General features: G+C 48.9%; 1 protein-coding gene across 1 annotated transcript in view; it reads right to left on the minus strand.

Annotated features, from left to right (window-relative positions):
• The window catches only part of ARAP3 (ArfGAP with RhoGAP domain, ankyrin repeat and PH domain 3), a 90384-nt gene that overhangs the window by 62915 nt on the left and 15237 nt on the right, over positions 1-12232 (minus strand). Inside the window, 6 exon segments of the mRNA XM_060254499.1 lie at positions 1764-1963; positions 2315-2421; positions 4391-4581; positions 4751-4871; positions 7005-7074; positions 11582-11839. Coding sequence (XP_060110482.1) covers positions 1764-1963; positions 2315-2421; positions 4391-4581; positions 4751-4871; positions 7005-7074; positions 11582-11839 — 947 coding nt within the window.

Below are 12232 nucleotides of genomic sequence, written 5' to 3' on the forward strand. Positions count from 1 at the left end.
CTCTGGGTAGCCTGAGCCACTGTGTGGCACAAATGGTTGGAACAGTCCATTTAAAAGAGCCCCTTCTACAAAAATCAGGCACTAGTTGTAAAAAGAGCTTCATTCCATTAAGCTGCTACTGAAACAGGAAGCACAAGTAGGAAGGAATTTATAGAAAAGGGAAATAGAGCAGGACTGCACTAAAGAAAATAAAAATAAAACAGTGTGGACAAGAGGAGGAGGAGAAGAATTGGCTTTTATATCTTTCTTTTCTCTACCATAAGGAGCTTCAAAGTGGCTTATGATCGCCTTCCCTTCCCCTCTCCACAACAGACAACTTCTCCCCACAGCAGAAAGAGTTCTGAGAGAACTATGACTGGCCCAAGGTCACCCAGCAGGCCTCCTGTGCCTCCAAGTAGTTTACAATCACCTTCCTTTCTCTCCCCGCAAAAGACACTTTGTGAGGCAGGTGGGGCTGAGAGAGTTCTGAGAGAACTGTGATTGGCCCAAAGTCACCCAGCAGGCTTCAAGTGGAGGAGGAGTGGGGAGTCAAACCCAGTTCTGCAGACAAGGGTCTGTCACTCTTAACCACTACACCATGCTGGCTTACACTCTGCTGCGTGTCCCTCCTCCCAATTGATGAGGGTTAGGTCAGTCTCTGCCCATCTTTGAATGAGCTTATTTAGGATCCAAGGGTGTGCAGCCATGTACAGCCATGGGCCCTTTATCTAGTCTCTGTCACTGTAGCCAAGTCTTGGGATCTTGGGGAAATCAGCCTCATTAAGCTCATTCAAAGATGGGCAGAGACTGACTCACCCCTCAAACAATTGGGAGGGGGGCATCTAGCAGAGTGTAAGTTTACACTCTAGCCAGCACTGTTTTACTTCTACTTTCTTTAGTGAAGTCCTGCTCTATTTCCCTTTTCTGTAGATTTCTTTTCCAGCAGTGCTTCCTGTTTCAGCAGCAGTTTATGGAATAAAGCTCTTTCTAAAATTAGTGCCTGAACCCTGCAGGACAGGGCCCCTTTTGGATGAATGACTCCAGCTGTTTGTGTCATGCGATGGCTCAGGCCATACAAGGACTCAGGTCCTAACAGACTGCTTTGTCTCTAGACAAGATGGAAGCCCAGAAGAAAGGGCAGGAGAATGCGAGCAGCCATGAAGGGTGAGCTTGACACCCTCTGTCTCAAACATGCACCCAGCTGAGGTGAACCAGCGACCAGGGAAATTCCCATAACTGGAACTTTCTTCTGGTGGGGGTTGCTGCCTCCCACTGATCCAGTTTGGGCAGAAGTAGCTCAAACTGGATAAAGATTTCCTTGTGAAACCCATCTCCATGGTGACGTAGCTCAGGTCCCATCATAGAGTTGCCAGCTCTCTCCGGGCTGGAGATTTTGGGGGTGGAGTCTGGGGAGGACAAGGACCTCTGTGGGGTACAATGCCATAGAGTCTACCCTCCAAAGCAGTGGTTTTCTCCAGGGGAACTGGTCTCTATTGTCTGGAGATCCGTTCTAACAGTGAAAGGTCTCTAGACATCACCTGGGGGCTGGCAACCCTAGGCACCAATCCAGTCATAGCGGGTGGAAGGGAGTGAGCTAAATGCTGGGGAGAGGAGAGCTGTGACAATCTTCAGTTTCCTGCAATGCTGGAACCCCTCCCCCCCTTATTATCAAGTTCAGGTTCAAGTCAGCCTTTTTTGGCATAAAAATATCAGAACAAATTAGTTAACCCCGTATTATCACTTGCTGAAATGCAACCGCAACCCAGGTCTCCCAGGGCACTTGCCTGCGCACTGCCTGCAGATTACCACACACAGGTTGACAGAGGCCCAGTCAGGGTTCAGGGCGCGGCAGTCGGCGCAGAAGCGGTTGGCTTTGTTCGACCAGATCTTCTCAGCCACCTCATAGTCGTACAGCATCTCTGCAATGGAGTTCTGCAAGGCTTCCATCCATTCCCGCTTCTCTCGTTCAGACTCTGCTCCAAAACTGAGGGAATCCGTTCCAGATTTAGGGTCAGGAACTCCAGCGAGACCTAGCCTCCCCGCATCTGCCTTTCAAAACCATGGAACTCCCAAGGTCCAAAAGGCAACACCTAGAGCTCCAAATGCTCCAGGGCTGCCATTAGGAACAAGGTGCTGTTGGCCATTTTACACAGATTCCAGACCTCTGGGATGAGGGACCAGAAGTCTGAGGACCTGCCTTCAGCCTTTTAACTAACGCACAATCCCTCTCCATCCTCCCATATGTGGAGAGGACAATACTTTGCCAGGCCAGAACAAACGAAGCTCCAGCAAGCCCTCAAAGGCCCTGTGGCCTTGAAGCCCCACCTGGCGTTACCTGAAGATCTTGAGAGGGGTGATGAGCTCAAAGCTGCGACCTTTTGCTTCTCGAATTGTGGAGCCCTGCATCTCTATTAGGCAGATGGCGATGCCTATTTTATAGTACTGCAAGCAAAATGTTGGCAGGAATCAGCAGAATTCAGCTTCTAGTAATCACACCGTCCTCATTAAAGATAGATCCAAGTGCGCAGCCGTGTTGGTCTGAAGCAGTTGAACAAAGCAGGAGTCAAGTTTCACCTTTACGACCAACCAATTTTTATTTAGAACTAAGTTTTCATGGCACTCTTAAGCACACTTCATCAGACGAGGAATCCAGCACAGTGAGCAAAGCCATACATAGCTGAGACAACTGACAGACAATCTCACATTTTAAAACAATTTTATTTGGTAACATATGGTAACAAATTATATTTCTTGCATAATTAATAACTTCTTTTATCTATCCCCTGTATTACTTTCTACCCACCCCTCCCCCCGTTACTTGACCCCCACCGGGTGTTATTTAATAATAAATTTTTATTTGTATTATTTGTAATAATAAATTTTTATTTACTTAAAGTACTAATGTTTAAAGGTACCCTTAACTAATAAAAACAAAAATTCGTATTCTTCTTTTTTCTAAGACTTAATCATTATCAAAAATTGTCCAATGTCCTTTTATTTTCCACTCTTTTTCTACGTATCTTCTGAACTTTTTGACATACTACTGTTTTGTTGCTTGCGCATGCTCATGCTACTCAGATCAAAGGTTTGCTCAATGTGTTAATTTTACTATTCTGTCATTGTACCATTTTACGTTCTAAACCACTGCCTACCAGATAATTTTACTTCACTGTCATTGGTTCTTAAATTTGTACCATGCTGCATTCTAGGCCACTGCCTACCAGCTATGTATGGCTCTGCTCAGCTGCGTATGGCTTTGCTCACTGTGCTGGATTCCTCATCTGATGAAGTGTGCTTAAGAGCACCCGAAAGCTTACATTCTAAATAAAAATTGGTTGGTCTTAAAGGTGCAACGACTCCTGCTTTGTTCAACTCATTAAAGATGTGAGCTCTCCCTTCTCTGGAAAACCCTCAAAAATGTCAGCAAAACACCATTTCCCCTCTTGTTTTCTTTGCTCCTCAACCTGAAATGGGGAAAGCTCACTGACCTTGCCTCACAGGAAATGGTCCTGGGCTTGTGCTGGGTCTTCTGGCCCCTTTGCGCCCACCGTCCCACCTTGCTGCTCTGCACTGGCCTCCTTTGCTCCTAGAGTTGCCAGCTCCAGGTCAGAAAATACCTGGAGATTTTGTGAAGGGGGGAGCCTGAGAAGAATGGGGGCTGGGAAGGGACTTCAATGGGGTACATTGCCATGCAGTCCACCTCACAAAGCAGTCATTTTCCAGGTGAACTGATCTCTGTTGCCTGGCGATCAGTTATAATTCCAGGAGATCTCCAGATACCACCTGGAGGTTGGTCACCCTACTTGTCCCAGACCTGCCCTTTCTGCAGATGGACTTCTGGGGCATTGGACTGCACAATGGCTGAGACCAAGCAAATTCAGATGGTCAGTCTGCTCCAGCCCACCACTGAAATCACATCCCCTGCTGGTCAGTCAGAGCTGCCATCTTCAATTGGCATCATTTCCTACAAAGGAGTGTGTGTGTGTGTGTGTGTGTGTGTGGCGGTGGGGAATCTCAAACAGAGAAATTTACTTCCATCTCTCCAGCATGAGATGCAGAATCACCACAGTGGTGCATCATCTATCCTCCCGTGAACCCCCAAGAGAGGTACAGTTGGGGTTGCCAGCCTCCAGGAGGCACCTGGAGATCTCCCACTACTACAATTGATCTCCAGACCACAGAGATCAGTTGCCTGAAGAAAATGGCTACCTGGGAGGGTGGGCCCTATGGCATTATATCCTGCTGAGGTCCCTCCCCTCCCCTAACCGCACTCTCTGCAGGCTCCAACCCACCCAGATCTCCAAGTATTTCCTTTCCCAAAACTGGCAGTCCTAGGTACAGAACCAGACCTGAATGTTGTAGAAAAGACAGACTAGAAAATCCCCACGGTCAGGTTAGCTTCGTCCCTCACCTGCTCACTTTTGTACAGCCACAGCTCAGACAGGCTGAGAGCTGCAAAGACCTTGGACTTGTTGCCTTTGAGCTCCAAGTAGCCAGATCTCTGGAGTGGCTTTACATTACCGCTGAGGGGAGGCCGATGGGAAAGCAGGCGCTGCTCGGTCACCTTCTGCTGCAGGGTGCTGCACCAGTCATTCCGCTGGCCTGCAGGAGCAAAAGCACAGAGCTGGAGGGCTGCAGGAGCTTCTGTGGGTAGAAGTGCCATGAGCTGGCCCCAGAAAACACCTCTTCTCCTTCTGCACAACCCCCAGCTCCAAACCAGGGCAAGGGGAGTTCCCATACGGAGTCCAAGGCTGGGCACCGAGAGACTTACCTTCATTTTCAGCGCGGAAAACAAAGATCCTGTGACTCGTGACGACCTGGAACTTGTTGTCCTTGGTGGAGCGAGCCATCTCAATGACGGAGAGAGGAATCAGGCCTTTCGGGTAGGGCTCCTGCAACAAACCAAGCAAACAGGTTACAACCACTGTCCAATGTTCCCTCTCATGTTTTCCCCTACAGAGTGGAGCCATTCACATCCTGAGCAGAATATAACTGCTGTAATCTTCAAGTGGGCAATGGGCAGTGCAAGACCCTATGCAGCTCCAGACTGCTACAGAGCAGGGCTTTCTGTGTCAATGAGTGGCCACTCACACGCACAGCTTAGAGCAGGGGTGTCAAACATGCAGTTCGGGGGCCGAATCAGGTCCCCAGAGGGCTCCTATCAGGCCCCCGAGCAACTGCCTGTCATCTGCTTCCTTCTCCCTATATCTTGTTCCCTTCCGCATAACAGCGTGCTCTGCAAGCCTTGCTCAATTGCACAGGAGCTACAGAGCAAAACCTCTGTTTTCTCCATTGGCTGAGGCTCGGGGAGGAATAGCTTGCTTTGCCAGGCTCTTCCAATCGCACAGCAGAGCTACTGAGCCGAGCCTCTTTTCCTTCTATTGACTGACGCTCCTCCCCCTCCTGGTCCCCTGGGGAAGAAAGGAAAAAGCCAGAGCTTCCTTTGCCCTGTGGATCCCATGGGAGAAATACAAAGAAAACACCTTTAAGACCAAAAAGTGCTAATGTTTTAAGTTTTTAAAAATATATTTGTGTTTGTCTGTGTTCTTTATAAAATTTACATAATCTTAAATAGGTACGTGCATGGCCCAGCCTGGCCTGGCCCAACTAGACATGACCTGGCCCAGCAAGGTCTCATTTATGTCAGATCCGGCCCTCATAACAAATGAGTTCGACACCACTGGTTTAGAGCATGATCCCAGAGCATCTTCTGCTTGGAAGGTGCAAAGTCATGTACCTCAACGTATGGAAGAGAATAATAGAATTGGAAGGGACCTCCAGGGTCATCTAATCCAACCCCCTGCACAATGCAAGAAATTCACAAATTACACCCCCACTCCCACAACCAAACCCTCGGTGACCCTTGCTCCATGCCCAGAAGATGGCAAAAAACCCCAAAAACCTTCCAGGATCCTGGGCCAAACTCTCCTGGAGAAAAACTGCTTCCTGTAAGAAAGGGCCATGAGAACTAAGCACTGACGCAACCCTTCTCGCCCTCCCTCTGATGATCTACCTAAGTTCACAGAATTGTTTTGTACTTAAGACATAGGGCGTTTTCGCACTGACCTTAATCGGCAGCGACGCCCCTCTTCAGTGCGCAGGATCAGCCCGGATTTCGCACCAATTGCCGCGGAGCACCCGGAAGAGCCAGAAAGTCCCGCGGCTTTTGCAGTGCAAATGGAAACTGGTTTTTGGCGGTTTCCATTTGCGCCGCAAAAGCCGCGGGACTTTCTGGCTCTTCCGGGTGCTCCGCGGCAATTGGTGCGAAATCCGGGCAGATCCTGCACGCTGAAGAGGGGCGTCGCTCCCGATTAAGGTCAGTGCGAAAACGCCCATAGTGTAACAAATGGCTCACTCACAACTTAACAGGTGTTATAACAAACACACTGGCAAAACTACTACCTACTGGCAAGAACTGAAATGCTGACATTCAGAGAAACAATTAAATGTCCACAAGTCTTTTTTTACCTCTTGCAGAGCAGCGCTGGTCAAATTGCCACAAAGACAAGATTAACTTCATCCAAACAATTTACAAAGATGCTGAACAAAACAGGTCCCAGGAGAGATCCTTGAGGCACTCCACTTGTCACTCCTCTCCAAGAGGATGAGGAACCATTCACAAGCACTCTCTGGGTGTGATCTGTTGACTAGTTACAGATCCACCTAACTGTAATAGGATCCAAACCACATTTTACCAATTTGTCGACATAAATATTATGTGGAACCTTAACAAAAGCCTACTGAAATCGAGATAAACTATGTCTACAGCACTCCCCTGATCCATCAACATAGTTTGTTGAAAAAAGGGATGACATGACTTGTTCTTGAGAAACCCATGCTGGCTCTTAGTAATCACAGCCATCTTTTCTAAATGCTCAATATTTGATGATTTGTTCTAAAACTTGTTCTTGTCACCTTCCCCCGACTGACCAATGCTGCGCAATGCTTTAACCTGCTTGGTACATTGTCCCTTTCCTCAGACACCCAAAACCTTGCAGAGTGTAACAGTCAGATTCCATTCCCACCTTCTCATTGTTGAAATACATGAGGTTTTTCCCATCAAATCTGACAAATCGACGCTGGAAAACGTAGTTCCTGTTGGGAAGGAAAGAGGTATCTGCTGAGACTGCCAGTATTAACTGGAGACCTCCTTCCGCAATGCTAGAGTTTTACAAAAAAATGGTCCAGTCTGCAAAGTGACTCACAATATCAGGAGCAAAAACAGTATCAATAATACAGGAAAACAGCCAAACTCAAAACAAGTGAAAGCAATCAGAGATTTTAGATACCATTTACAGCAAAGGGAAAGAGAGCAGGTTTGGTCAGCATTGTCCTAGGCAGTTTCCTTACTTGGGGGCCACCACACAAAAGGACCTATTTTCTTTTGGGAGGGCATTTTTGTATATATATGTGCATGTGTGTGCAGAGCTGGTAACCCTAAAGGCCAGGATCCTAGACACCCATGCCAAGGGCTGGAGATATTCAGAGATGTGGTTGAATAAATCCTGCCCCTGCCTCTGGTATTCCTTGGAGGACTCCCATCCAAGTACTTGCCAGAATCCACCCTGCTTAGCTTTTGAGATCTGACGAGATCGGGTTGCTTGGACTATCCCAGTCAGGGATAAAGGCCCCATGTTCTATTGCAATACAACAATCCATATTGAGGCCATATACATCACTAAGAGTTTCCATAGTTTTATTTTGCTACAATGAAGCAAAATTTTGCTATTTTGCTACAACACAACTCCGCTGAGCCAGTTTGGTGTAGTGGTTAAGTGTGCGGACTCTTATCTGGGAGAACCGGGTTTGATTCCCCACTCCTCCACTTGCACCTGCTAGCATGGCCTTGGGTCAGCCATAGCTCTCGTAGGAGTTGTCCTTGAAAGGGCAGCTGCTGTGAGAGTCCTCTCAGCCCCGCCCACCTCACAGGGTGCCTGTTGTGGGGGAGGAAGGTAAAGGAGATTGTGAGCCGCTCTGAGACTCTTCGGAGTGGAGGGTGGGATATAAATCCAATATCTTCATCTACCTCACAGGGTGTCTGTTGTGGGGGAGGAAGGTAAAAGAGATTGTGAGCCGCTCTGAGACTCTTCGGAGTGGAGGGTGGGATATAAATCCAATACCTCACAGGGTGTCTGTTGTGGGGGAGGAAGGTAAAGGAGATTGTGAGCCGCTCTGAGACTCTTCAGAGTGGAGGGTGGGATATAAATCCAATATCTTCATCTACTTCACAGGGTGTCTGTTGTGGGGGAGGAAGGTAAAGGAGATTGTGAGCCGCTCTGAGACTCTTCGGAGTGGAGGGCAGGATATAAATCCAATATCTTCATCTACCTCACAGGGTGTCTGTTGTGGGGGGGGGGGAAAGGAGATTGTGAGCAGCTCTGAGACTCTTCAGAGTGGAGGGTGGGATATAAATCCAATATCTTCATCTACTTCACAGGGTGTCTGTTGTAGAGGAGGAAGGTAAAGGAGATTGTGAGCCGCTCTGAGACTCTTCGGAGTGGAGGGTGGGATATAAATCCAATATCTTCATCTACCTCACAGGGTGTCTGTTGTGGGGGGGGAGGAAGGTAAAGGAGATTGTGAGCCGCTCTGAGACTCTTCGGAGTGGAGGGTGGGATATAAATCCAATATCTTCATCTACCTCACAGGGTGTCTGTTGTGGGGGGGGAGGAAGGTAAAGGAGATTGTGAGCCACTCTGAGACTCTTCGGAGTGGAGGGTGGGATATAAATCCAATATCTTCATCTACCTCACAGGGTGTCTGTTGTGGGGGAGGAAGGTAAAGGAGATTGCGAGCCACTCTGAGACTCTTCAGAGTGGAGGGTGGGATATAAATCCAATATCTTCATCTACTTCACAGGGTGTCTGTTGTGGGGGAGGAAGGTAAAGGAGATTGTGAGCCGCTCTGAGACTCTTCGGAGTGGAGGGCGGGATATAAATCCAATATTTTCATCTACCTCACAGGGTTCCTGTTGTGGGAGGGGAGGAAGGTAAAGGAGATTGTGAGCCGCTCTGAGACTCTTCGGAGTGGAGGGCAGGATATAAACCCAATATCTTCATCTACCTCACAGGGTGTCTGTTGTGGGGGGGGGAGGGAAAGGAGATTGTGAGCAGCTCTGAGACTCTTCAGAGTGGAGGGTGGGATATAAATCCATCATCTTCATCTACCTCACAGGGTGTCTGTTGTGGGGGGGGGGGAGGAAGGTAAAGGTGATTGTGAGCCGCTCTGAGACTCTTCAGAGTGGAGGGCGGGATATAAATCCAATATCTTCACCTACCTCACAGGGTGCCTGTTGTGGGAGGGGAGGAAGGTAAAGGAGATTGTGAGCTGCTCTGAGACTCTTCAGAGTGGAGGGCAGGATATAAATCCAATATCCAATATCACAACTACCCTTTGCAACTGTTCTCTGATTGAATTGCTGGATCTGTGGCATCCAGAGATGAGCTTCCAATAAAAGATCTTAGCTGTCAACCAGGGTCACATGGAAGGCCTCTAGGTGGTCTCTGGAGATCTCCTACAATTACCACTGATCTCCAGACTAGAGAGAACCGTTCCTCTGGAGGAAATGGCTCCTTTGAAGAACAAATTCTAAGGCCTTATACCCAATGAGGCCCCTCCTCTCCCCTCCCCGAGCCCCATCCTCCCAATGCTACACCCCCAAATCTCCAGGAATTTCCCAACCCAGAGCTGGTAACCCTAAAGGCCAGGATCCTAGACACCCATGCCAAGGGCTGGCTCCTGGGTTTCGGAGGCCCTGACCAAGATGCCTTCAGGTAGGCACCCACTCCACGTGTCCCATTCTTATTCAGGGACAGAGAGAAAGCAAGCAGAGGTGATGGCTTTTGCCTGGCACTGTCCCCATCTGTCACTCACTGAAAGGAAGGGAGCAGGGAAGCGGGCACTTGCAGCTGCTGCCAGTAGCCAGCACAGCTTGCTTGTCTAAGCAATCCCAAAGAGGTTCAGCGGTCCAGTGTGGAGCAACCCGACTGCTGCCCCACAGTGCAAGAGGGCCAGAGAAAGCAGCTGCTGCTGATAGGGCCACAGTGTATTGGAGGAGCTCAGCAGCTGCGCAATGATTCTGGTCCCACCCAGGACCCAGGCAATTCAGGGCCTAGAAAGCAGCTGGAAGCCAGGGTGGAATGTCAAGTATTCTCAATGGTCAACACCCGTCAGCAACCTGGCTGTGAGCCATCTGCTGCACCAAGAGGAGTTTTCGAACACTTTCCCGAGGTAGCCGCAAGTATGATGCAAGGCAGTTATCCAAGCCGGATGTTATCAGAACATGAATGGCTAAGCAAGATTAGCACTAGAATCTGCCTTCAAAGGTTGTAATGGAAAAGATGTCATCCCAGAATGTCTGGCAGTCATAACAATTAGCAGAGTGCCTCCCAACTAAGGTGGTCAGGCTACTGAGGAACATTCAGCTAATTCATCATGCATTTTTAAATTAATACATTTCAGATACAACATGCAGTTTCAGGGCAAACAGAGCTCTCAGGGGCAGCTTTTTCTAAGTCAAAGCAACCTTGAGAGGCTGGCTTGGAGCAGGTGGGGGGCAGGAGAGACAGAGACAAAGAAAGACTTAGGGCGTTTTCGCACTGACCTTTTACTGGCGCGACCATCTCCTCACACCGGCGGATCTGCAGGGATTTCGCACCAGAAGCGCCGGCGCAGCCAAAAGAGCCGGCTACTTCCGTCGCGAAACCCGCTCAAATGTTTTCCTGCTTCTTGGCGGTTTCCGTTTGAGCTGGTTTCGGGACGGAAGTTGCCGGCTCTTTTGGCTGCGCCGGCGCTTCTGGTGCGAAATCCCTGCAGATCCGCCGGCGTGAGGAGGGTGGTCGCGCCAGTAAAAGGTCAGTGCGAAATCAGCCTTAGAGTGCAGGACCTTTCAACTGTGGCACCAGACCTTCAACAGACCAGATCTTCAGATGAAGTCTGCAAGATACCTTTGCTGCCTGCTAGCAAGTCAAAACCTAAATAAATCACCATCTCTCAGCCGCCGTTCTGATTTTCATTTTCCTCTTTGCAATAGTTTTAGCTGGCATGATGTCCAGTTTCTCTTAAAAACATTTTAATGGCTTCTTTATTTATCAAAGATTTCAGGTTTTCACGGCTGGTAACAGTGGCGTGGATGAGGATACGCCACTGAGGATGTTCTCCGCAGTTGAGAACGAAACGTCCGGAAGGAAAACTTTCTCCAGTAGAAAACGGCACTTGATCCCGAAAGATTCTACAAACCCTAACTTCTTTATTTACTTTATTTATATTCTGCCTTTCACCCCAATGGAGAGGCAAAGCGGCTTACATCCTGCTCCTCTCCTCTGTTTTATCCTTACAACAACCCTATGAGGTAGGTTCGACTGAGTGTGCGATTGGCCCAAGATCACCCAGCAACTTCCAAGGCATGTGGGGATTCAGACCTTGATCTCACAGATCCTACTCCGGCACTTTAGCCACTGCATCATGCTACTGCTTTGGGCAATTTACCGGGGAAAAAAGGCCAATGAATTACGTCAACAGTCGAACAGTCCTTTTCCACTCAGGGTTTCATCTTAGGCCCTTTTCCCTCATGAAGCTGCTACCCTCCAACCTGGATACCTACCCCTGCGGGGAGAGCTTGTCCAGCCAGCCGCTGAGCACAGTAGTGGGACGCTCCGATAACGAAGTGTAGCTGGCATAGGGGGAGATGGTCAAGTCATCTAAGGCTTCGTCCATATGCTGGTGGTTGGAGAGTCCAAGTGGGGAACCTCTGGCCCGGGGCGCCTCCACTGTAGAATAACCCTCGGTCTCACTCTGGGCCGTATGGCTGGGCCCTCTCTTAGCAGATGAATTCATTTCTTCTGTGCTGCAGCTTCCATTCCTGAAAGAATGTTCTGTTAACCAAAAAGAGCCAACTGAAGCTAGGGGCCAGCCAGCCTCCTGGGCAATGCAAAGACCTGACGATCAGAGGCTGCCCTCTCATGCTCTGTCAATATACCCACTTTGAGGCCCAGAGGATCACAAAACTGGGTATTCCGGGCAGTGTGGGAGCCACCTCTCTCTCTCTTCCACGCCTACTTCCTCTGTCCTGCTCTCCACACTTCTTGTTGCAGCCAAAAAGCAGTATGGGAGCCTGGAAGGGCACCTGTCCCTCTTTCTTTGGAGTTCAGAGCTAATAATGATACATTGAAAGCAGAGTCCAGTGGGAAAATGGGTCTGCTTTCATGGCTGCTTGCCTTTCGATCTTAGCAGGCAAAGACAGTGCAGGAGGTGG

This window comes from Heteronotia binoei, chromosome 14 (assembly GCF_032191835.1).
Source record: "Heteronotia binoei isolate CCM8104 ecotype False Entrance Well chromosome 14, APGP_CSIRO_Hbin_v1, whole genome shotgun sequence".
In the NCBI taxonomy this organism is placed as follows: Eukaryota; Metazoa; Chordata; class Lepidosauria; order Squamata; family Gekkonidae; genus Heteronotia; species Heteronotia binoei.